This window comes from Grammomys surdaster, unplaced genomic scaffold (genome assembly GCF_004785775.1).
Source record: "Grammomys surdaster isolate TR1022 unplaced genomic scaffold, NIH_TR_1.0 60, whole genome shotgun sequence".
In the NCBI taxonomy this organism is placed as follows: Eukaryota; Metazoa; Chordata; class Mammalia; order Rodentia; family Muridae; genus Grammomys; species Grammomys surdaster.
In genome coordinates, this window is record NW_021604562.1 from 6,073,410 (window position 1) to 6,096,178 (window position 22,769).

The 22,769-nt window shown below is 39.5% G+C and overlaps 1 protein-coding gene across 3 annotated transcripts in view; it reads left to right on the top strand.

The window, feature by feature from the left end:
* Tenm1 (teneurin transmembrane protein 1) overlaps window positions 1–22,769 on the top strand; it is a 559,933-nt gene that overhangs the window by 513,871 nt on the left and 23,293 nt on the right. For all 3 annotated transcript variants that reach the window (XM_028753445.1, XM_028754767.1, XM_028754112.1), the window contains 3 exons: window positions 7,715–8,081; window positions 9,485–9,995; window positions 21,798–21,970. In XM_028753445.1, coding sequence (XP_028609278.1) covers window positions 7,715–8,081; window positions 9,485–9,995; window positions 21,798–21,970 — 1,051 coding nt within the window. The remainder of the gene's footprint in view (window positions 1–7,714; window positions 8,082–9,484; window positions 9,996–21,797; window positions 21,971–22,769) is intronic.

The following is a 22,769-nucleotide window of genomic DNA, read 5'->3' on the forward strand; positions in this document are numbered from 1 at the left end:
TTTGGTTTTCCCATATTGCAAACAAATATGGCCCTTAAAAGAATAATGTTTCTAAATGACCTTGCTTATAAAGGTATAAATTATTAGAAGATGAGATATGCCAAGACTACTTGGATGTTCTTGTTCTGTTTGTATGAGGTATAGGGGATACTTTGTTTTGCTTTGATTTGGTTTCTTTCATTCATTTCAAAATTAATTTAGGAACATCGGGCATATAGAGCATAGTCTATGTGTTCTATAGTAGACGGATTCTGAATATCAGCCTAAGTGTAAGTCATGATTAGGTTGACACTATCGATTCATTTTCAATGAATATGGCAACTTGAACTTAGATTTCTCTCATGGTTTCTCATTTGATACCATGGAGACAGACTATGTGGATGCTTATGAGCAAAGGTTAAGAGGTTCTTCAAAGTGTCCAGCCATTATGAAGAGCCACACAGTGTGGCTCTGAGATAATGGGAAATAATTTACTTGTTGACAAGGCCATGAAATCTTGATATATTTCGCCTTCTAATGATTTCCACTCTTTAGAAACAAGATCAATAGGGGCCATCACTCTCAAAGGTGTCATCATGATCTCCAAGTGGATTTTTTTTCTCCAGATAGCATTTTCCTTCTTTTGTAAATTTGAGGAAGCTTAGATAGTATCAGTGTCAAAAAATGAGAATGCCATTTGAAAACTGACAAAGAATGATTCTAACAACCTGGGGTTGTCAGCTTTTAGAAGCACAGGAACATCTAATGTGGTGCTAGCAGAATACCTGGTACAGGGCATTCAGTGCCATCACATCATTGTCCCCAGGGCTGGCATACCTCAAAGGAGATAATCATCCACTTCCTGAAAAGTCCTACTGAAGAAGCCTTAGACTCAAAGTCAAGCAGAGTCACTTGTTAAATGAGTGAGCTCTGAGTGAACTAAAGGAAAGAGACCCCATGTCTATGATAGAACCTTCTGCAAAACAGCTAATTTTCTCCAACCCAGTGGAACTTTCGGGAAAGATTTAGCAATTGATGGCAATTGAAGAATATTGTAATAATCATAGTTTATTTTTGAGACATTTCCACCATAGTTATTTTCATAAAGTGACCAAAATGGGAAAGAAATAATTGATTGTTCTATGCAACCAGCAACCCCCTGTACTTACAGAAAAAAAAATAAAGCAAATAGAGTCAGCAAAAGACTATAATCTCCATGAAGGGAAGAGTCCACTCTCTTCATTAGAACTGGTATCTTGTTATGTGGCATAGTGTGGAAAATAGAACAAAAATACTTATTTTTGACAGAAAAAAAGGAAATTAATGTAACATGTTCTGTGCTTGATACTGGGCCAAGAGCACAAATAACAAGGTGGCCCAAATAATAAACTAAACTATTAGTTAGGGAATTGGCTGACAAAATATGTCCCAATATAAGCCAAAGAATCTTGGAGGTTTTATTTGTTAGAAAGATCCCTAAGAAATAGAGTAAATAATCTAGTACCTGGTGACATAGAATTGCTGCAAGTCTTTAAAGAGTATAACCATGTTATCAAACTCAAGAGTTCATGGGATATCCAGAGAAGAGAGCATTGCAATCGTTGGAAAGAGATAAGAGGGATACCAGGCAGGGATGTGTTTCTGTAACTGCTGAACAACTTGTCCTTAGATCCAGATTAACTGTTCTTTTCAGATCTCTTTTTATGTACTAGCCACTCTGGTGGTTTACATTGTTTGTTTTCATTGCGTTCTTACAATTTTTCAGAAGATATTATTTGATATAATTTCTATGTGAGGAGACTAAAATGCCTATATGACAATTGATTCTCTGAAGCTACCGTGATAGTAAATCCTATCATTTAAATTTTTTAAGTCATGAAGCTCCTTATCACTTTACTCTAGTATGTCTGAGCATTCTTCTATGTAGAAAGTACATAACTTTTGTCAAATTCTCACACATTTTTCTGAATCTAAATGAGAAGCAGTATTCCAGATTCCAAGTGCCAAGAAGATATATAGCAGATGGCTGGATGGGAGAACATGTTAATGGATAGATTCAATGATGAATGACTGGACTCTGGAATGATTATCTTGTAGCTCCTCTACTTTCCCTCCAACATGTCCCCCCCAATTTCACCCTAAGTAATATTTCTGAAATATTAATCTGACCTTATCATCCATCCTCTTTAAAGATCCCCATTGTCTCTTAGCCATGTTACTGTTCCTTAGGGAACATACATTTGTTGTGATTGTTAGTAATGGAGGTAAAGACACTACTGATTTCTATGGAACAATGGTGCTAAGCATCCTACCAATGCATGATGCTGACCCCAACTAAAAAAATGTCTCTAAAACAAAAAACAAAAAAACCTGGACCTATCCCTTATCTTAGCAAACAAATTGGAATGCCATTTGCCAGCAATAGCTACCCTGTATCATAACTGAGAAAACCTGGCTCATAATCCACACATTTCCATATGATTTCATGCTTCTTTGCTTTTATTCATTTTCCTTTACTGAGATCATTCTTCTTCCTTGGTTCCTTCGTTCCTTCTTTGAAGTTAAGTCTAATCTTCACCTCCATGAATCTTGCTTGAACTCCCACTTCTACGTACCCATATCGCTCAAAGTATGCATGTGCCATGACATTTACCTGTGCTACACTGAATGACATATTTTTATACCTGCCTTCTATCACTTAACCAAAAACTAAGGAAGAGCAGAAATATTGGAAATTGGGATTAGAAATCATTGTTCTCAGATGAATGCCTTCTGAAGTATATAAAATACTAATCCACAGAAAATGCTTGATACCTATGAAAGACTCAATAAATAGTAGTCCTATTAATGACCCAGATTAGTATTTCTCCATTTTTGTAAGTGCTATACTAGAGATCAAGACCACCTCAAAAAATGGACAGTGCATATTCATATTTTAAAAACAGGTCAATTTAAAGAAAAATATTAAGCCAACTCCAGTATAGTCGACATAGGGGTGAAACAAAATTCATGAAAAATCTTACACAGAAAACTGAAGTTTATGGAAGAGTTGAAAGGCAATTGCATTGACTGGACTGGGTTCCTCTAGCAAAAAATACCCATGACCATGAAACTGCTACTAAGACCACTTAGCACCCCTCGGCATGTGCCAGACACTAGGATGAATGGCATGTATCACCACATACCATTTAATCTATATGAAAATAAAATTTTCATGTCTATGTACATGCCCACACATAGTCATTAACCTATTTTCCTTGCTAGAGATGAGAAAATCAGAGCTACATAAAAGATAACCTACTTTGCCTACTTTTACACAGAATGAAGGGCACGAACCCTGAGTCAAACTGTTAGAGAGAAGCCAAGTATATACCTGGTACTCTAGCTCTTCACTGTGCAGCTAGTTCTGTAACTGGGGGCATCTTCAACTTTGTATAATCAAAAGGCTCATATTTAGAATTTGCTTTTACACACAGCTTTTCCCCCCTATAGAATCCTGCTGTCTTCTACAGTGATACTGAGGTCAAAATTAGCTAGAACTTTAAGACAACCATGGGACTGGTTGACCTGAGAGTTAACTCCCTTCAAGGCACGTTTTCAATTAGCAGAGGAAGACAGTGCTCTCGAGTGCTGACATCCCAAGCAAGAGCTCCTTTCTGCTCAGGGTTATCTCGCAGGGAAGGTCGTTGAGGGATGGGCACATTCCACCAGCTGGAGGCTATGCCACTGACCTTTAATGCTAGTTTAGCTTAAACACATTATGACAGTTTGAACAAATTAGTGTATTTTTACAAGGTGGGGCAAGCACCACAAATTAGACCTAAAGGTTTGCCTGTAGGCTGGGTCTGTAAGCAGAGTTTACAAGATCCTTCACTGGTGCTCTTCGGTCTCTTTCTTCTCCCACTCCAAAAGAAAATGCTTCATTTTACCATCACATACTACCCCCATTTAAAAAAAAAAAAGAAAGAAAAAAGAAAAATGGTTGTACAAATGGCAGCAGCTTCTTCAAGTTAACTTTAAAATCATCTCAATAGCATAGTGTTCTGGGATCTCTCCACAACTAATAGATGTTAGTTCTATCAGCCAGAATCAGCTCAAAAGCATCACTCCATATGTTGAGGGGGAAGGGTGGAAATGCCTTAATAGTAAATGCTATGTTTCTATTGTGTGGGTGTATAGCTCCTTGATGACTTACCTGGAAAGGGGTGTATTTAACATGAGAACAACATAAAAGGACCTGACAGCCTAAAAGCAGTGAAAAGGTCCATCCTCTAAAACACTGGCCCCTTGACTGCTAAGTAGGCACACAGCTTTCATCTGAGCAGAGCTCATAGACAAGCTGCTCTGCTGAATCAAATGGGAATTAAAGGGATTCTGTGTAGTTGGCATAGAAAGTGTCTCAAAAGCACAAAGGCCACTTTAGTCACAGGAAACTGCCAGAGGGCAGCTCATTTGACGGGAAAGAAAACAAACAGACACAATGGCTCGTGTATTTTTTTGAGGCAATATTAAATCTAATAAACACGACACCAATAGTATCGGCTTAAATCGGCTTGAGAGAGTTGGAGGATTTCGCAGCGTGTTTTCGCACCACCAGCCTTTATCTCAGAGGCAGACTTGATAGCTGAGAGCAGAGTCGAAAATATGTTCCTTCCCTAGCTTCTGCCAGGTGTGCGCCGTTCCTCGGCCTCTGGCCTGGCTTTGGCTCCCAGGGTGGGGATAATTAGAACGTCATTTCAGTCAGCTTTGTTTTTCTGGGTCACCAGCTTCAGACTCCATCAAAAGAGGAGTGTTGTACTGAAATAAATTCATTTCCTCTTCCTCAGCCAGCCCTGACTTATTTCCTAAGGGACCGTGTTCCATAGGACTAGAGCACACAGACAGCTTCTGTGCACATTTGATAGTGTCTATAGAGGTCCAAGGTGTGGGCACAGGGTAAAGAAGAGTCAAGCCGCCCCCACTGCAGCAGCAGCAATAGCACTGGCAGCAGGCTCTCTGTCTCTCTCCAGCAGCACATTGACATGCAAAGGCCTCAGACAGACATGCTGAGGAACACATCGCCACAAACTGTTCTGGGAGCTGTTTGTGCTGGTGCTTAATGTTTATCCAATGGCCTCCGTCCGAAAGGCTCTGTAGAACATGCATAATACAAGCAGAGCTTTCTACCCCATTAGCACTCAAATTCCTAGCTGCCCAGAGGCATATGGTACTGACCATAGAAGGCCAGTATTTGTAGGGGTGGAGGTAGAGGGCACACAGACTTGTGGGGACACAATGAGAGACATTCAGCTGTTGGGGTAAAGGGCCCAGTGTGGTATAATAAGGTGAAGCCAAAGGCAACCTTTGTTCTCCTCACAGCTCCAATTGCGCACCCTTATCGGGCACAAATAAAAAAAAAAGTTTTCATCTCAGATATCAGAGGGGGCCTTTTTCCACTTCGTTAATCTCTATCCATAAGGTCTCATCCAGCTGAGGAAGTAGAGGGCCTCAAAAAGCAGTGACAGCCCACATCTGCTTCCCAAACGTTCAAATTCCATGAAAAAGAAAAAAAAGAAAAAAAAAAAGACTTCCTCTGGCTTTCACTCAAAGCTAAAAAGAATAGTTACATTACTGTCACCATTTTAGTCCTGAATAGGACACTTTTTCTGCCTTTGTCTAGCCTGAAAGGAGAGAAATCGACAGTAATGGCTGGTGACGTAGGGAGTGCAACATGAAGCACAGTTCTCTGAAAAGTGCTTAGAGATAGGTAGTCACTGCCGGGAAATGTCAGGGCAGGCAGAGAGCCAACTCATGTCCAGAAAGTAACTACAGTAGACTCATGTTTAGTTTGTGTATTCCCAGCATCTAGAACAGCACTTGGACAGGGCATACATACTATACACACAAACACACACATGTACACACACACACAAATACACATACATACACACGCATACCACGCAAGAGAACACAAACATTGTTTTGTTCCTCCTTAACATATTTCAAATCCTTGTATTCTCAATACCCTACATTGCCAGACCTAGCCTACTGCAGAAGCCTCCTCTGGGTATCTTATCTCACCTCTGCCTCCTAGATTGTCACAACAGCAGCCAATAAGATCCATCTTAAACCCAAATATGACTATGCCATACTCCTACTTAAAGCCCATCAGTGGCTACCCCCAGTCACAAGGACAAAACTGACTGAGTGCTTCCTTTCATCAGCTGGTATATTTCTTTTCCAGAGATGTCATAACTAAATATCAAAGATTAGTTGTCTTCAGTAACAAAAATTTATTTTCTCATATCTTTGGATACTGGAAAACTAAGACACAGGTGTTTGTTTTGCCTGAGCAATCTCTTTGACATTCAGATGGCCATCTTCTTGCTATGTTCACATATAAACATCTCCATTATCATAATCACACTTATGGTTTAGATTTGAGATCCAGTCTTACAATCTCAACTATCACAATGTACTCTTTAAATGCCTTATCTCCAAACACAGTCACATTAAAGGTCAGGACCACAGGATATAAATTTAAAAAGGACCAAACTGACTCTGAAATGTCTAGTGATTCTCTACCTCCTGGTTGGCATCACTAATTATTTCCACACATTGAAACTATATTAACTTTACTGAAATATTTATTATACCCAAGAAGAGTCATGCTCTGGTGTTTAAGCTATTACCCATGCCTTTTACTCTACCCAAATTGCCCCCAGACACATGACCCTCTTCTCCCACTGGATACGTCATCCTTGGCTTACATATCATCTCTCCTGTTAATATCCAGACTCCATGTCTATGTGAAGGGTTTTCATACCATGTTTATTGCTTCCTTTTTACAACATGGAGAATAATTGCTAATAGTGTTTCCAAGGGCTCCACCAGACCAAAAAGTTATTTGAAGGCATAGGTTCATGTCATGGAAACATTTGTTTTAATCCCTAAAGCCTTGCTAGCACAAGGATTAATCCAAAGAATGTTCACAAAGAAAACATTCAGGGAAATCACAAACCAACCTGTTTCTTTACCAACGTAGAGGACTAAAGGAGTAAACAAGATCCAGCTAAGGGAGAAATACGTACGTGCCAGCTTAGGACTCTGAATCAATAGCTAGAGGACCATGCCTGCATAATATACAAGATGTTCATTAGGCACATGTTAATGGCAGGATCTATCCCCAAAAGCTATTGATTAAAATCTGGTTTCCCTAGCACTCTCTATTGCCCCAAATTTAGGACTTTGCTTTTCTAAGCAAATACAAGACAATAACAGATTGTGGTGGGAAGGGGGTGTTTGTAGTGATCCAGAAGCCCTATATCAACAGCTTTCAGAATCATCTAGAAGATTTGTAAAAACACAGATACACAGATGGTTGGATCCCCGTTCTTAGGGACTATGACACAAGGATGGATTCCAGGATTATGATACTAGGATGCAGCCTCAGAATTTGCATTTCTAATCATTTCCCAAGTGATGCTATGGTAGTTGGTCCAGAGACTATGAAAACCACTACTCTAGAAGATACTTCCAAGACTGTGGAAAACAATTTATACTGTATTTGGAATAGCAGAAATGATAAATATGCTCAGCAGTGTGATTACCTACCCACCCCTCATTGTCAGACAGCATCAGTGTTGCTGAAATCAGTAATAGTACAGAAACAAGAAGCTATTTATTACTTTTAAGGTAAAAATAGTCTCTGGTAAGATATGGTAACATGATGATATGTGCTCTGTTCTTTTTGTAGGTGCGATTGGAGTGGCCAACAGACCTTGCAGTCAATCCCATGGACAATTCATTGTATGTCCTGGATAACAACATTGTGCTGCAAATTTCTGAGAACAGGCGTGTGCGGATCATTGCAGGGCGTCCCATTCACTGCCAGGTGCCCGGCATCGATCATTTCTTGGTCAGCAAAGTAGCAATTCACTCCACTCTGGAGTCAGCTAGGGCCATCAGTGTCTCCCACAGCGGGCTGCTCTTCATCGCTGAAACAGACGAGAGGAAAGTGAACCGCATTCAGCAAGTGACCACCAATGGGGAGATCTCCATCATCGCTGGTGCTCCCACTGACTGCGACTGTAAAATTGATCCCAACTGTGACTGTTTTTCAGGTATGACCTTTTTAGCAATTCAGCAGTCCCCCTTCTCTCTTTTCAAAAGAAAAGCTGCATCAGAAAAGCCTAAAGGAAAACAAAAGGAATTCATATAAACTGTTGTGTGAGCTAGTGGAGAAAGCATTGTATTGAGAGTCAACTCTGACAGCTGACTTACTGACCCAGAAAAGCCATAAAACCTGTTCACAATTCATCTGCCTTACTTGTTACAGAGATAAGTGTGTTTCTCCATCATGTCACCTTGCTGTTCTTAAGATAAACAGATGTAATAACTTTTCAGATTCTCAAAAAGTTAACATCATACAAATTTAAGATCATACCATTATTTTTGCATTAGATACAGGAAAATAGGTATAAAAACGTATTTACTGATTTTATTATGGAAAAAAACTTACCCTAAGTGACTGCTTTCCACATTAAAAACATGTTCTATTAGACATTAGAAGGGACCTCAAGTAGACTGCTTTGAGAATATACAAGAAAATTTAAATTCCACAATGGTAAGTTCTTACTTACATCAGTCTCTTAAATTGATTGATTTTAAAAGCTCTGAAATTCCATAAACAACAGTGCCCTTTACTGTTTGCTAAAATGGGAGAGGAAAAGAAGAGCCTTTTCCCTAAACATGGAATAGTTATTCTGGATATCAAACAGACCTCTAAATGTCAACAGTTCTTCTATTCGCCTGCCAAATGGATATCCCTCCATGCTACATGCAGACCTTTTAAGCTATTCACCCAGGACTGAATGGCCCTCATAAATTTTGTTTTTCATTGGGCCATAGGAATCCAGATCCACCACGTTGGTCAATGTGACTTTGTTCAATATTTCCAGTATTTTTCTGAACAATGAAACATAAATATTTTAGTAATGTATATCTTTCATTCAAGATAAATCTAATGTTACCAAATTTGATATTTGGAGTCATTGTTACACTTATAAACAGTATATTTTGACATTGGGACAATGGAAATTAACAAAGGAAATGACCTCTAAGCATAGTAGGACTGGAAGATCTTAAAACAGATCCCTCAAGCAGCAACAGGAATAAGACCCGTGGAATTGCAGGCAAATTTTGTGTGGCTATCATTATTTGCTGTTCTTGTATCTTGCAATACAATAGATTCTGAACAGCGGGATTTAGGAATTCACAAAATTGGTGTAACTGAGATAATTACATCTTACTGTTTATCTTCAGTGATACTGACTCGAGAATTACGATCTTTTGAATAAAGGGTTTCAAAATAATCAGAGGGGGAGATTTGCAAAGAATGATGGTTTGCTGATTGTTTTTTTAATGATATTTTTAATGTTTTTTAAATGTGTGTTGCTTTACATCTAGGGTATGTTCCTCAAGTTTCTTTGATGTCAATTATTAATATCAAGGTCTTTCCCCATAGGTGACGGTGGCTATGCCAAAGATGCAAAGATGAAAGCCCCCTCTTCCTTAGCAGTGTCACCTGATGGTACCCTCTATGTAGCAGACCTTGGCAATGTTCGAATTCGTACCATCAGCAAGAATCAAGCCCACCTGAATGACATGAACCTATATGAGATTGCCTCTCCTGCTGACCAAGAACTCTACCAGTTCACTGTCAATGGAACTCACCTACATACCATGAACTTAATAACAAGGGACTATGTTTATAACTTTACCTACAATGCTGAAGGTGATTTGGGAGCAATCACTAGCAGCAATGGCAATTCAGTACATATACGCCGGGATGCCGGTGGGATGCCCCTGTGGCTTGTGGTGCCTGGCGGACAAGTCTACTGGCTTACCATAAGTAGCAATGGAGTCCTGAAAAGAGTGTCAGCCCAAGGCTACAATTTGGCCTTGATGACATACCCAGGAAACACAGGACTTCTGGCAACAAAAAGTAATGAAAATGGATGGACAACTGTTTATGAGTAAGTTTCTTATTTCCAACTAAGCCTTTGTTAGGTTTTTATTTGAAGTAGAATTACAGTAAGAACATGGTTTAGTAATTGACGGCTTGTTGCATGCTATTTTCTCCTAACAATCACAGTTAAAAAATAAAAAGTAAGTAGTCAAGGAGAAAATTTTACTCAGCTCCTAGGGTGGGCACCATTTTGCCTAAGCAGTTTGTAGAGTATAATGCTTAAAGTATAGTGTGACACTGCAGGGGACAGGAATAAGGTAGAAGTCCATGCACTCAAAAAAAAAATTTACAGCATCCCTGGGAAGACAAGGTAAAATTGCATCTAAATAACAAAACTGAAAGGATGCTGCTGAAGCAGTAAAGAAGCAGTGTGATTTAACAAGTATTTACAGATCCCTGTGGGGTTCAATGGATGAATAAATAAGTCTGTGCTCAACCCAACTCAGTATTCATTGCTGTGAGAGATAAGGATGAAGTAAGAACGGAAGTGGACCCTAAAAGGAGAATGTAAAAATCTGTGGAGGGAATGCTGACCAGCAGCTCTGAGCCCTTGGTCACCTCTGTGAGATGGGGAGCCAAGTGTTCCTGTGCGAGCTCAGGCTTCCCCCGAGTCCCTGCTCCAGTGGAACCTAGCATGCAGTGGCAACTATAGGCTAGTTCTGTATTAACTGCATTTGACTGAGAACTAACATGAAGTATGGCAGACAGCAAGCTACTAGGTGGTCCCATAGCATGGAAATAGAGACCATTGTCCTTACCTTGTTCCCAAGTCAATCCACTCAGCAAGCCAGACTGATCAGCCCCCCTGGGAAGTACTTTCCCCGTGAAAGAAACTGCCAAGTTTCTAACAGTCTACCAAGTGAGGATAATCCCTAGAGTCAGAACTCAGAACCTGGGACGACAGTCAAGCCAATTTCTTTAAACATGAAGAAGAGGAGATACTAAATGTCAGGCGTTTAAGGTGTGGCTCTTCCGGTGTGGTTACAGAGAGTATGAAGAGAATATATCCAGGGTACAAAAGCCTTCTGAGGAAAAGAACAAAGCAATTGTCCTTCACATTTTGGAGCATTTCCCAAAGAAATGCCATTTATACAAAAAGACCTGAACAGCTCCTCTAGTTTCACTTGGAGAAATGTATTCAGTAGCTTCTGTTGCAGGACTTTCTTGGTTTTTTTTTTTAAGTCCTCTTACATCTTAATAAGAGTAACAAAAGCAACTGTTCTCTAAGGATTTAATTGCTGCTAGATATTGTGCTATGTAACTACTATATATTATTTTATTTGGTTCTTTTTGTTACAACATGGGATAGGGGCTCTTAGCATCCCCATTGTATAGATAAGTAACTAAGCCACAAATATAATTGATTGGTCCTGATTCACCCAGTTGTCCATACTTTAAAACATTCTTCCTTTAGAAAAATTAATTTTTAATGAGAAACTTTTTTTTGTTTTGTTTTGCTGACTTAAAATTTAAAAGAGGGTCAAAAAGAAAATAACAGTGGCATTTTGAATTGAACATCATGTACACAAATAAAACATCTGACATTTAGGGATTGTGAACAGCCTTTTAGAAAGGAAAATCCTGGACTGGGAGAGATGGCTCAGTGGTTAAGAGCACTGACTTCTCTTCTAGAGGACTCAGGTTCAAATCTCAGCACCCACATGACAGCTCCCAACTGCCATGCAGCAACATACAAACACACCTACATGTAACTCCAAGATTTGACACCTTTGCACATACATGCAGTCAAAACACCAATACACATAAAATAAATAAATTTTAAAAAAAAACCTCCCTAAAACAGGGGAGGAGCTGGGGAGATTGTTCGCTGGTTAAAGGCACTAACTGTTCTTTCAGAAGATCTGGGTTCAAATCCCAGAACCCACATGGCAGCTCACAACTATTTGTAACTGTAAGATCTGACACTCTCACACTGACATATACAATGTACATATAATAAAGGTATACATTTTTAGAAGTTTTCTAAAAGGAAAATCCAAACCTTAAGCATTTACTAAGACTCTAAAATGCATATTCATAGTAAAGTATGTGCTATGCAAGCCTGAGAATCTGAATTTGGACTTCAGACACCCACATAAAAAGCTAAGCATGGTAATACGTGGCAGCACCATGGAGGTACAGACAAATGGATTCTTGGGGCTTGCTAGCCAGACAGCCTATTTGGTGGGCTCTAGAGTTAGTGAGAGAGACACTCAATGAGAAACTTTTAATGTCGTTGAAAACAAGTCTCACCCCAGATCACAAAGCAAGAAAAAAAGAAAACCACTGTTTTGAAACCTGACCGTTAAATTTGACCCTGCCAAAACAAATGGTTATGTTAACTAGTTTGCAAATCAACTAGGTAACCTGTTTCCTTTTCATTCTTTTGACTAATATTTTTTGAGTATTTGCTAAGTACTACAAAATGTTTCAGGCATGTCTAACCTTTGACACTGAGGTACATTGATGTCATCTCCTAAGTTCACACACAAGAACTATGAAGTCAACTTACAAAAAAGTCACAAAAATTTCATAATCTTTTAAGTTAGTTAATGAGTCTGAATTGACCTTCACTCATAACTATCTTGAAGTGTATGAAGCCTGTAGGCCACAGGGGACGTGCCTATTACATGTGGAGGTATCACCATTAATAAAAAGAGAAAGTTCCATTTTTTCCTGGATCTTACATTTTACTAGAGAACAATAGCTGTATAGCATTTCAAATAATGATATTATACAAAGAATATATGCATACATATATATGGTATAAGATGTATTAATAATTTGGGGCTATTAAGGTACCTCAGCAGGTAAATGCTTGCCTCCAAGTCTTGAGCTTGATTTCAAGAACCCATATGGTGGAAGGAATGAACTGACTCCCACAAATTGAAACCTTCTACTTTCTGCCATGGCACACAAAACATGTATAAATGGATGGATGGATGGATAGATAGATAGATAGATAGATAGATAGATAGATAGATAGATAGATGATAGATATTATACTTAAAATGCATCAAAAATTCTGAATACATTTTGAAAATAAGAGTGATTGATACTACTGTCAAAGTATATGTAGGATTTGTGGGAAAAACTAGTCAAATACAACTTCAAAGCTTTTGGCCTAAACAAAAACAATATAGAATTTCTGTTCTTATACAAGACATATTATAAGGTAAGAGACTAGAAATTCAATTTGTGAAAATCAGTTGAACATTTACATTTAAATAGATGAGTTTGGATTTGAAGAGAAGTTGGGAATCCACATTTGGAATCCACCAAAGGTTAAAATGTATTTTAATCCATGAAACAGGTGAGATTACCAGAAAAGTGAGTATAGACTAAGAAAAGATAGCAACATAATGATCCGGAAAAACCTCATAGTTTTTAGCTTAAGAAAAATTGTCAAAAGAGACCAAGAAAAGAAAGCCATTAAGCTAGAGAAGCAGCATGTTCTGAAAGCCAATTGGTTTAGTCCAGCCCATTTATGCCCTTAAACAAACTGCCTTAGACCAGGTTATTTATAAACAATAGGAATTCACTTGGGAGGAGCGGGGTACACACATATATATGATGTGTATCAGAAGACAACTCTATGGAGTTGGTGTTCTCTTTCCACCTTTACATGGGTTCTAGGGCTCAACCTCAGGCCACAAGGGCTGGATAGCAAATGCTTTTACCCACTAAGACAACTTGCCAGGGGATAGAAAGTCTAAGACTAAGATGCCAGCAGAATCAGCATGTGATATGATGAGGTACTCTCTGCCTGCATGATGGCACCTCTTACTCTGCATCTTCATATGACGGAAGTAGGGAGGAAAAGAGGTAGGCTATTTCCCTACAACTCACAGATCACATTATGGGGTCAGAACCTTCATGACCTAATCATCTCCGAAAGATCCCATCTCTTGCCATTGGACAGATGGCTCCATAGTTAAATTCACTGGTTGCTCTTTCAAAGAACGTGGGCTTCATTCCCAGCACTGCATGGCAGCTCACAACCATCTGTAACTCCAGTCCCCAGGTATCTGATGCTCTCTTCCATATCAGGCATGCAAGAAGTACACAGACATATATACATACAGGATAAAAAAACGCTATACACATAAAATTTGAAAAAAATAAAATAAAAGTTAAAACCCAGCTTATTAATATTTCAGCTTAAAAAATTGGGGGATACATTCATAATCCTTCTGTATATAAAACATGTGATTCAAAACAGGAAAAGGGGGCTGAGCCTAGAGATCAATGGTAGCTCATCTGTGACACATATATAAGACCCTGGGGACATTGTAAAATAATGAATGTATCAGATATTAATAAATAAGTCAGTCCTAAGAATTGACCATTGTCTGTGAAGATCATTATTTACCTAAAAGGAGGAAGATTCTACAAAACAGTAGAGGACTCAACCCTGAATAGAACAGGGCAATGAAAGACTGGATGGATGCACAAATATTCATGGCACCAGTGTTCATAAACCAGGAAGTGTCCACCAAGTGACAAGTGTCTACTTGCATAATGCAATCTATCAATATCATGATATAATATTAACTCAAAAGTAGAAACAAGGTTTTGACACATGCTAAAACATGAGTCAACCTCACAAGCATTGAATGAAAGAAGCTAAACACAAGAGGAAAGGTACCGTATGGTTACATTTACAGAAAATGTCCAGAAAAGACAAATCCATATAGATATAAAATACATTAGTTGCCTAGAAGAGATGAAAGGAATAAAGTAGGGGTGTGGGCAGTCATAATGAATAAGGTTTGTTTAGGAATGATAGAGATGCCCTGGAAGTGGTGGTGATGGTTATATAACATAACCAATGTACCGAAACACTAGTAGCTTGTACCCTTCAAAATGCTAAATTTTATGGTATGTGAATTATCTCTCAATAATAATAAAAAAAAGAAAATAGGAGGAGAGAGAGATTGGAAACAGTAGATAAAGAATTATTTTGAGAAGCTTTGTTAAAAGGAATAGAGAAATTAGGGCTCGTGTTGGGGGGGGGAGAAAGGGAGTCAACAGAAGGGATTTTTATTGTTCATTTTTTGTTTGATTTTGAGTTTTGGTTTGAGACAGGGTCTCACTATGTAGCCTTGGCTGGCCTGAAATTCACTCTGTAGACCAGGCTACTCTTGAATTTATAGAAGATTTTAGTGAAATATGTTTGCTTACTAATGGAAAAAGTACAGCATAGAGATAAAAATTTATGATGCCCAATAGAGAAGAGAGTGTTACTGCAAGATAAATTTGTATACCAGCTTTCTGCTGTTGGCACCTTGAAGCAGAGACAATGTGGTGGTAAGCAGTATCCTCCAGACCTGTCACCAGGACTCAGCCTGCAATCAGTAAAGTTGGAGCTACTAACATCATTGTAGCATAACCAATATTGAGACTCTACAGGATAAGAAACACAAGCATCCACAAGGGAGTGCCCTTGAAATTTTATGGTCACAAAGAAAAGTTAGAAGTCATCTTATAAACCATAGAGTCCCAGAATAAGGAAGTAACTTGCCCACTCAGATTGCTTGTTGGCTAGCTCTAGGGTCAGACTTAGTCTTTCTGTTCTACAACTACCACAATGAGTTCCATAGAAGAGTGACTATTTGAGACTACAAGAACGATGACGCAGAATGTAGAGAGTTAGAACAGAAAGTGAATATGAGAACATTAGATAAAAAGGAAAGCTATTCTTTCCCCTATCTCCTAACTCCAGTAAGAAATATGCTGAACTGGTCAAGAACAAATTACACGTGTTGAGAGAAGATACCTCTTCCTTTTGAAGCTATTTGCTCTCAGGCTGTACAGCAGTCCCTAGTAAACCACAGCTCCTATCCTATCTTCCCTGGCCATGTAAGAATGCATGACTTTCTTGCCCTAATAATAGGCATAAGTAGCCACCTACCTTCTGCTTGTTTCACTTATATCCTTTAACCCAGCCCTGGATATTCCCACAAAACGGTCCTTGTCCATCTGAAGTTTGAGAACACAGAATTGGAGCTTCTATCTCAATCAGGGTCAGAAGAAGGCTAACTAAGCATGATAGGAGCTGAAAGACTCTCCTAAAACCTCAAGTATTTCTGTAAAGTGAGAGAGTGGCTTCTTTCTCTGGCTAAAGGGGACAAATTGTTTGCTAAGTTAAAAACAGAATTCTGTTGTGAGATGAGATGAGAGCGAAGCAAAGTTTGTCAAGATGAAGACCTGCTGTATAGAAAGACCCATGAGAGTAATCTGTTCAGCTTTTGATTATCTGCAGCTATTGAGAGAAAAACTGACACTGACGACCCTGAAAAATGGGTAATGCAAAAGGAACTTAAAACAGTCTCTGTGCAGCAGGAGTATAGGGGCTTTTATTGTGTGATGAGATATTGTTTAAATAGATCGTTGATTTTCATAATTGTTTGATTTGGACCAAGATCATAATTACACACCCCAAGTATTAGTACTTGAAGCTTCACTGCCCACAAGCATCCTAAGTGTCAGAGTGTGAGGGGTGGGGGTGAAACAGGCATAAGAAGCTGTCCACAGAGAAATGGCTAACAAGGATGTGACTGTCAACATAAGAATAATACTAGAACAAGAAGAAATGCATTCTGTCCTGACAAGCTAATGGACCCCTAATTGTAATTGACCCGATCACACTGGATGTCCAAGGGAAAGACCTTGCTCCTCCCATAAGGGGCAACTCCTCTTCACCCTTGGAACTGAAATAGTAACCAGGATGCTTTCGCTTATTTTTCTGGCATTTTCCTGGCAAAAAATTCTTCTGCTACATTAAATTAAGAAAGCCCCAGGCTGAGGCAAGAGAATCGGTTGTGTCTGCTGTCAGGCTGAGCAGAGTTAACAGTTCCTCATTCCCTCTTGCCCTTTCTAGGAAGTCCTTGCACTTGGGAGGAAGACTCCTGTATTTCCATGTGTTATTGATCTTTAGGTCCTCCGCATTGTCCATTTCTAGACACTGTTAGTTCGTTTCTTTCCACACAAAAAGCCACTTAGTGACAAGTGAGAAAAGCTTTCGTAATATTTCTCAAGACTTCCTAGAGTATTGTTTAAATGCTGAGTCTTGCCACGGGTGGCTAATGAGGGATTACCCTTTTGCCCAGATAAGATTATAATGGAGCAAAACACATAAGCCATATCTTCATGCAGAAAGTTTCACTCAATAGTCACCCCTTCAAATATTTGAAATGGGGCTGGAGAGATGGCTCATCCATTGACTGCTAAGGCTCATAAACCAAACATATGCAAGATTCTAGTGTCTTCTATAGTTATGGGATCTAAATGAAACTAAGGTGCTATAAGGTGTAGCACTTACCTCCAGGCAAGTAAATGACTACAATTTAATAAAAGTAGGACTAAGGATGTAATTAAGTTGGTGGAGTGCTTACATAAGATGTATAGGTCCAGGCATTCTGTCCTTAACCCCATCAAACCACCATCTCAGGTGCCTAAAAGGTTCTAATCCAGCCTTGGCTACATGAGACTCACTATCAAAAATAAAACCAACACTCATGTAAACAAGAATATAAGAAATTGACTTCATGATCTTCCTCTCTTATGGCTCAGCCCAGCAGGAACTGACCTCTGCCTTTATTGGGCTTCTACAGTTCTTTTCCATATGCACTAGCAATATCCTGGGATTAAAAAGATTTTTTGTGCGGTCTCATCCACCCTACTAGAGACTTTGGGTTTCAGGAAACACTGTATTCCCAGGACCTATATAGCACATGACTCTATTAGCTGAATGAAAGTCAAATGAGAACAGAAGGACATTGTGGACTTGGAAGTGCATAATAAAAAGCAAACTACTATTGCTGGTGAGAAAGATGGGATCTACTATTTCCTAAAGGAAAAAAAAAAGAATGCTTATTAGATTGGTCAGTTTTGAACTGAGGGAGTATAGAGGTCTGACTTCTTTGTCCTTCCTTTTAAAAATATAAATAATGAATCATACATTTATTAATCTGAGTATTTTCTTGTAAGCAAAGGTAGGGAAGCTTCCAGTTTCTATTCAGTGCAGTTTAGAGCTGCCTTAAATGCTCCTCAGGGGAAAGATCTCACTATCCTTTATGAGAAAAGATTAGACCAAATATATTTTTAATAATGTATAAATATAACTTCCCCCAACTAAAGTATATCCCCCTCAAGGATAATGAATTCTAGGAGCTGAAGAGATGGCTCAGCGGTTAAGAGCACTGGCTTCTCTTGTAGAGGATCCAGGTTCAATTTCCAGAAACTATAGGCTCAAAACTGCCTCTCACTCCAGTTCCGGGATACCATCTTCTGGCCTCCATGGACACTAGGCATTCAATTGATACACAGACATACATACTTGAAAACTACCCATATACATCAATTTTGATTAAGTAAGTAAGTAGTTACTTTAAAAAATGAACTTCCTTCATATGCTCTACTAGAGCACATACATGTGAGCATGAATATACACATACACACACATGAATATACACATACTTACAGTCTATCACAGTACTGAACTAAAGGTTAAGTGTTCAATACTACTGTATTCCTTCCCTATAAGAACGCTGCAAATTCATTGTAGGAGTGAACAATATGACGACAAATCTCCTCTTACCAAACCCACTTCTAATGACTAGGAAGGCAATACTCATTGCCTAATGGCACATTACCCTTGGCAGAATTTTTGTGTCTGGTTAAATGAGCTCTCTACACTGCCTGGAGAAAGGAGGGGGTCATTCCCATGTTGTGGCCTGAGGGGATCCGTTGAAGCATATTGGCTTGTACTCTCTGCACCAAAGGATGCAAGCTCCAAAGGGAAAAACACGACATGAGAGAATTTTGATTAAACTTGTTTCTTTGACATTCAGCCTGGAAAGATGCATTCCCCAGTGATGGGAGTTGGGGAAGGGGGAGTGGGGGAACTCAAGCAAGCCCTAAGAAATCAAAGGCTCTCTTTCTTTCTTGTCCACTTTGAGCAATCATTCCAAACTTGAGGGAATTACCCACTGATGTTTATATCTGCCTGTAGCTCTTCCTTTGGTAATGACCCCACAGAAAAGAGGTGGGCCTCTTCAGTTTTGATCCAGAGCGATATAAATGATTGAGCACATGAGAGACACCACACTATAAATATTATCAAATGTAACTGCTTTTGACTGGGAACAGCAGAATATGGCTGTATAAGAATGTTGATGGCTGGAGTTGTTTGATCAAGCTCCATACATTTTGTAATAAGAATGCCTGCCCAGCCACAGAGAGGAAATGAGGCAAGATGACTTTTCTAGCCACTCAGAGACTAGACAAGCCTGTGGGAGAGGTTACTTTATTCCCTAAACCATTGCCTCCCTCATGAGAAAAGGACCAAGCAGCAGCCTCCCACCTAAATCTATCTGAGTAACACTAGTCTTATCCAAAACTAGCTTCCCATTCCCAGTGCACTTCTGTAGAATTGGGAAGCAGTGGTAGGAACAGAGTATGAAGGACAGTGCTTGTGATGTTGAGAAGAAGCAGGAAAATGCATCTCAGGCCGAAAGTATATGGCTCAGTATTAACAGATACTAATTGGTTAGCAAACCAAATTTGTCTCCAAGCCTTTACTGTGGCTCATCAACACTTTGGACTCTGGCATGTATGTGTGGAGATGGCTTTCAGTGGCATAAGAACTTGTCTTTCTCTCACAAAGGGACACAATCACTGAACTCTTGTCTATGGAATGTTGTTGAAATTCAAGGAGAGGGCTCTTGCTCCAGTTTCAACTTCAATAGAGCAAATAAAATACAACCCAGGTCTGTATGGCTGGGAGAAAAAAAAAACATAGTTGTCCCTAAAATGGAAAGTCAGTAGACACTTTTACCTACTACATTTCAGGGCCAATGTCCTGCAGGAATGAAGAACAGTGGCATTAGATAAGATTTGAGGCAAGCCCTTAGAATCCAGGAAAGGGAAAGCAATGAGGCAGAGTTGCCCAGGCTGAATGGGGATCAGGAAGGAATTGCTGCATAATCCAAGCTGCTAGACTGGCACACTCTCTACTGGGGAAAGCATGCAGCAGCTGCCCTCTATCTGAACATTGGAAACTTTTCCTATAGGGAGCAGCAGGTAGATTGCTTTTGACTTCAAAAGCTGGACATTGTTTTCGTCCGTTCTCTGAAAGGACCACCCGGCAGACAAAGGCTGGGGCTGTACCTATACCTGGACCTATACCTCCCCATATCTCTACCCCTACCCCTACCCCTAAAACTAACACTAACACTAAGGCTAACGCTAACACACAGCCTTTCTATATCTGAATGGAGGCTTGCTGCTTACAGGTGCAGAGCCCCAGAGCCGGCTGTGAGCAAATAGGCTGGGCAAAGGAAGGATTTTGCCATTAACCACAGGCACAAATAGTAGTGTTGACAATGAGTCCTTCCCTGCACAGTAACAGCACATCAAGCATTTTGAGTGAAGCCCATTTAAAAAACAAAAAAGAAAGCCCAATTAAGCGACCTAACAGTTGGAGTGAAGTGTGTGTGATGTCAAATGACCAATTTGTCTGATTCTCTGTGAATGCACACACAGCCATGTTACCTGATAATCTATGTGTGCCCATAGCTACAACATGTACGTAGGAAATTGAACTTGAAACAGCATTGTATATACACTCAAGTGCAGCTCCCTCTTCTAAAACACAGCCTAGCCAAAAGTTGGTCTAGATTTTAAAATTTCAGCAACTACTTAGGGCTGAGGTGCTTAAAACCTGATAGAATAGCACTGAACTACACCTCCCATTTCATGGAAAGGAGAGTGGGAGAGAGCCACACTCCCCACTGTGTCTTTGCTGTATCCTGTTCACTTGGGGTAAAAAAAAAAAAAAGAATATAATTGTTTAACATTTTAAAAGCAAATAAAAGTGCTTAAATATTTTGCAATTTGCAACTTGAAAAGGAAACAGTAATGGGTTTCCAAGTGTGTGTCTTTACTTTTAATGAACTATTTATTTTTCATGGTTCCATTGGCAATAAAAGACCAACTCCACATCAAAAGCCTTCAGGGAGGCAGTTTCCATTTGGAGGACAGTGAGATTGGCAATAATTTTGATTTTTTTTAAAAAAAGTAAACCCACTAGGCTATATTTCCAGATATGGGTTATTGCCTATTATCCCAGGTAATTATTATTTTTGTGTATCTTTCTTATAAAGGCAAATTACAAAACATTTATACACTATACTCCAGAAAGATAAAAAGAATTTAAGTGATACCAAGATCAAGGGCCTCCAGAATGTTTTAATGAACATGTTTGCATTATCCTCTGTGCTTGTTCATTTTGTTGGAAGAATGATTCATTCATTTCAAATTTGGCAACTTAAACAGCAGCAAATGATAATTTTCCCATCACAATGCAAAGTCAGTTTATTGGCCTGCTCGGGCTTTGAAGGGCCTTTCGTGGCTCCTTTTTCTTTGACAACAGCACCCTCTGCTGGTTTTCATATTTCATCACTGGTAGGAGAATCGACCGAAATTGCAGAGGCTTCCCTGGAACATTGCACACAGCAGGACATGATTCATAAATCAGGTTTCCATCCTGGTGATTCATTACCAGATATATATTTTTTCTGTAAAACAGCAGAGCTCAGGGAAGTCATCAGGAATTCAGAAGCGTCAAAAATTACCTTCTTTTGATGAATCATCCCTCTGACCTTTTTCTTCTTATTCAACAAGGTTAATAATATTTGTTATCACTCAAAGTAAAGCTGTATTAGCTTCCAAACGATTTTTGCCATGCAAAGGCCAGTTGTCACTGCCAAGAGGCTTCAGAGTTGACGTTTGTTATGTTCCTCAGGTATGACCCCGAGGGACATCTGACCAATGCAACTTTTCCTACTGGAGAGGTCAGCAGCTTCCACAGTGACCTGGAGAAGCTGACAAAAGTGGCACTAGACACTTCCAACCGTGAAAATGTCCTCATGTCAACCAACTTGACAGCAACCAGCACTATCTACATTTTAAAACAAGGTAAATGATCTTCAGAACTCCACCTGCTTTAAGGTCTCTGGTCAAACATAGGCTCTCTATTAAGGAATTAAATTCCCCTCTGATTAAGAAGATGGGTTCTCCCTTCCACTTTCTAACTGGAACACGGACAAATTCAGACTTTTCACAAGTTCACATATCCACTCTGGGCCCCAATCTCTGTGGGAGTAATTAGGTTAAGTCCTGCCAAGTCTGATCTCCCGTCAAGTCATTTCCCAACACCTAGCCATTTGTAAAGCTCTTTTAGGGTTTCCTACGTTGGAGGACAATAATAGAATCCATGCCCCATCTGAGCTTAGCATTCTAGATCAGATCTGACATGGGTGAATACAAAGGACAAATTAGGCAATGCACCCAGGAAACATAGAATATGAGAGAATTAAAAACACAAAGAGAGGAAGAGAGAAGGAATTAAAGAAAAATACAATCTCAAAGGAATGTGTTAGAAGCTATACAGGAAGCGGACAAAGAAATAGTTTTCATTGTCTAGGCATTAGAACTCACTGTGTTGCTAGGCTGTGGAGCAACTCACTCCAAAATGAGTAAAACCAACTTCCAGTGGCTAGGATGCCGTCTGCAGGTGGCAGGATGCTGAGCTGAGTCTCACACTCTTCTCATTCGAGCTCCCAGCATATCAAACTAAGATATCACATTCAACAAGTCAGAGAGGGAGTGTGTAGGGGCATGCTTTTAAAAGAGAACCAACAACCGGGGAGGGGGGAGGAAGGGAGGGAAGAGAGAGAGAGAGAGAGAGAGAGAGAGAGAGAGAGAGAGAGAGAGA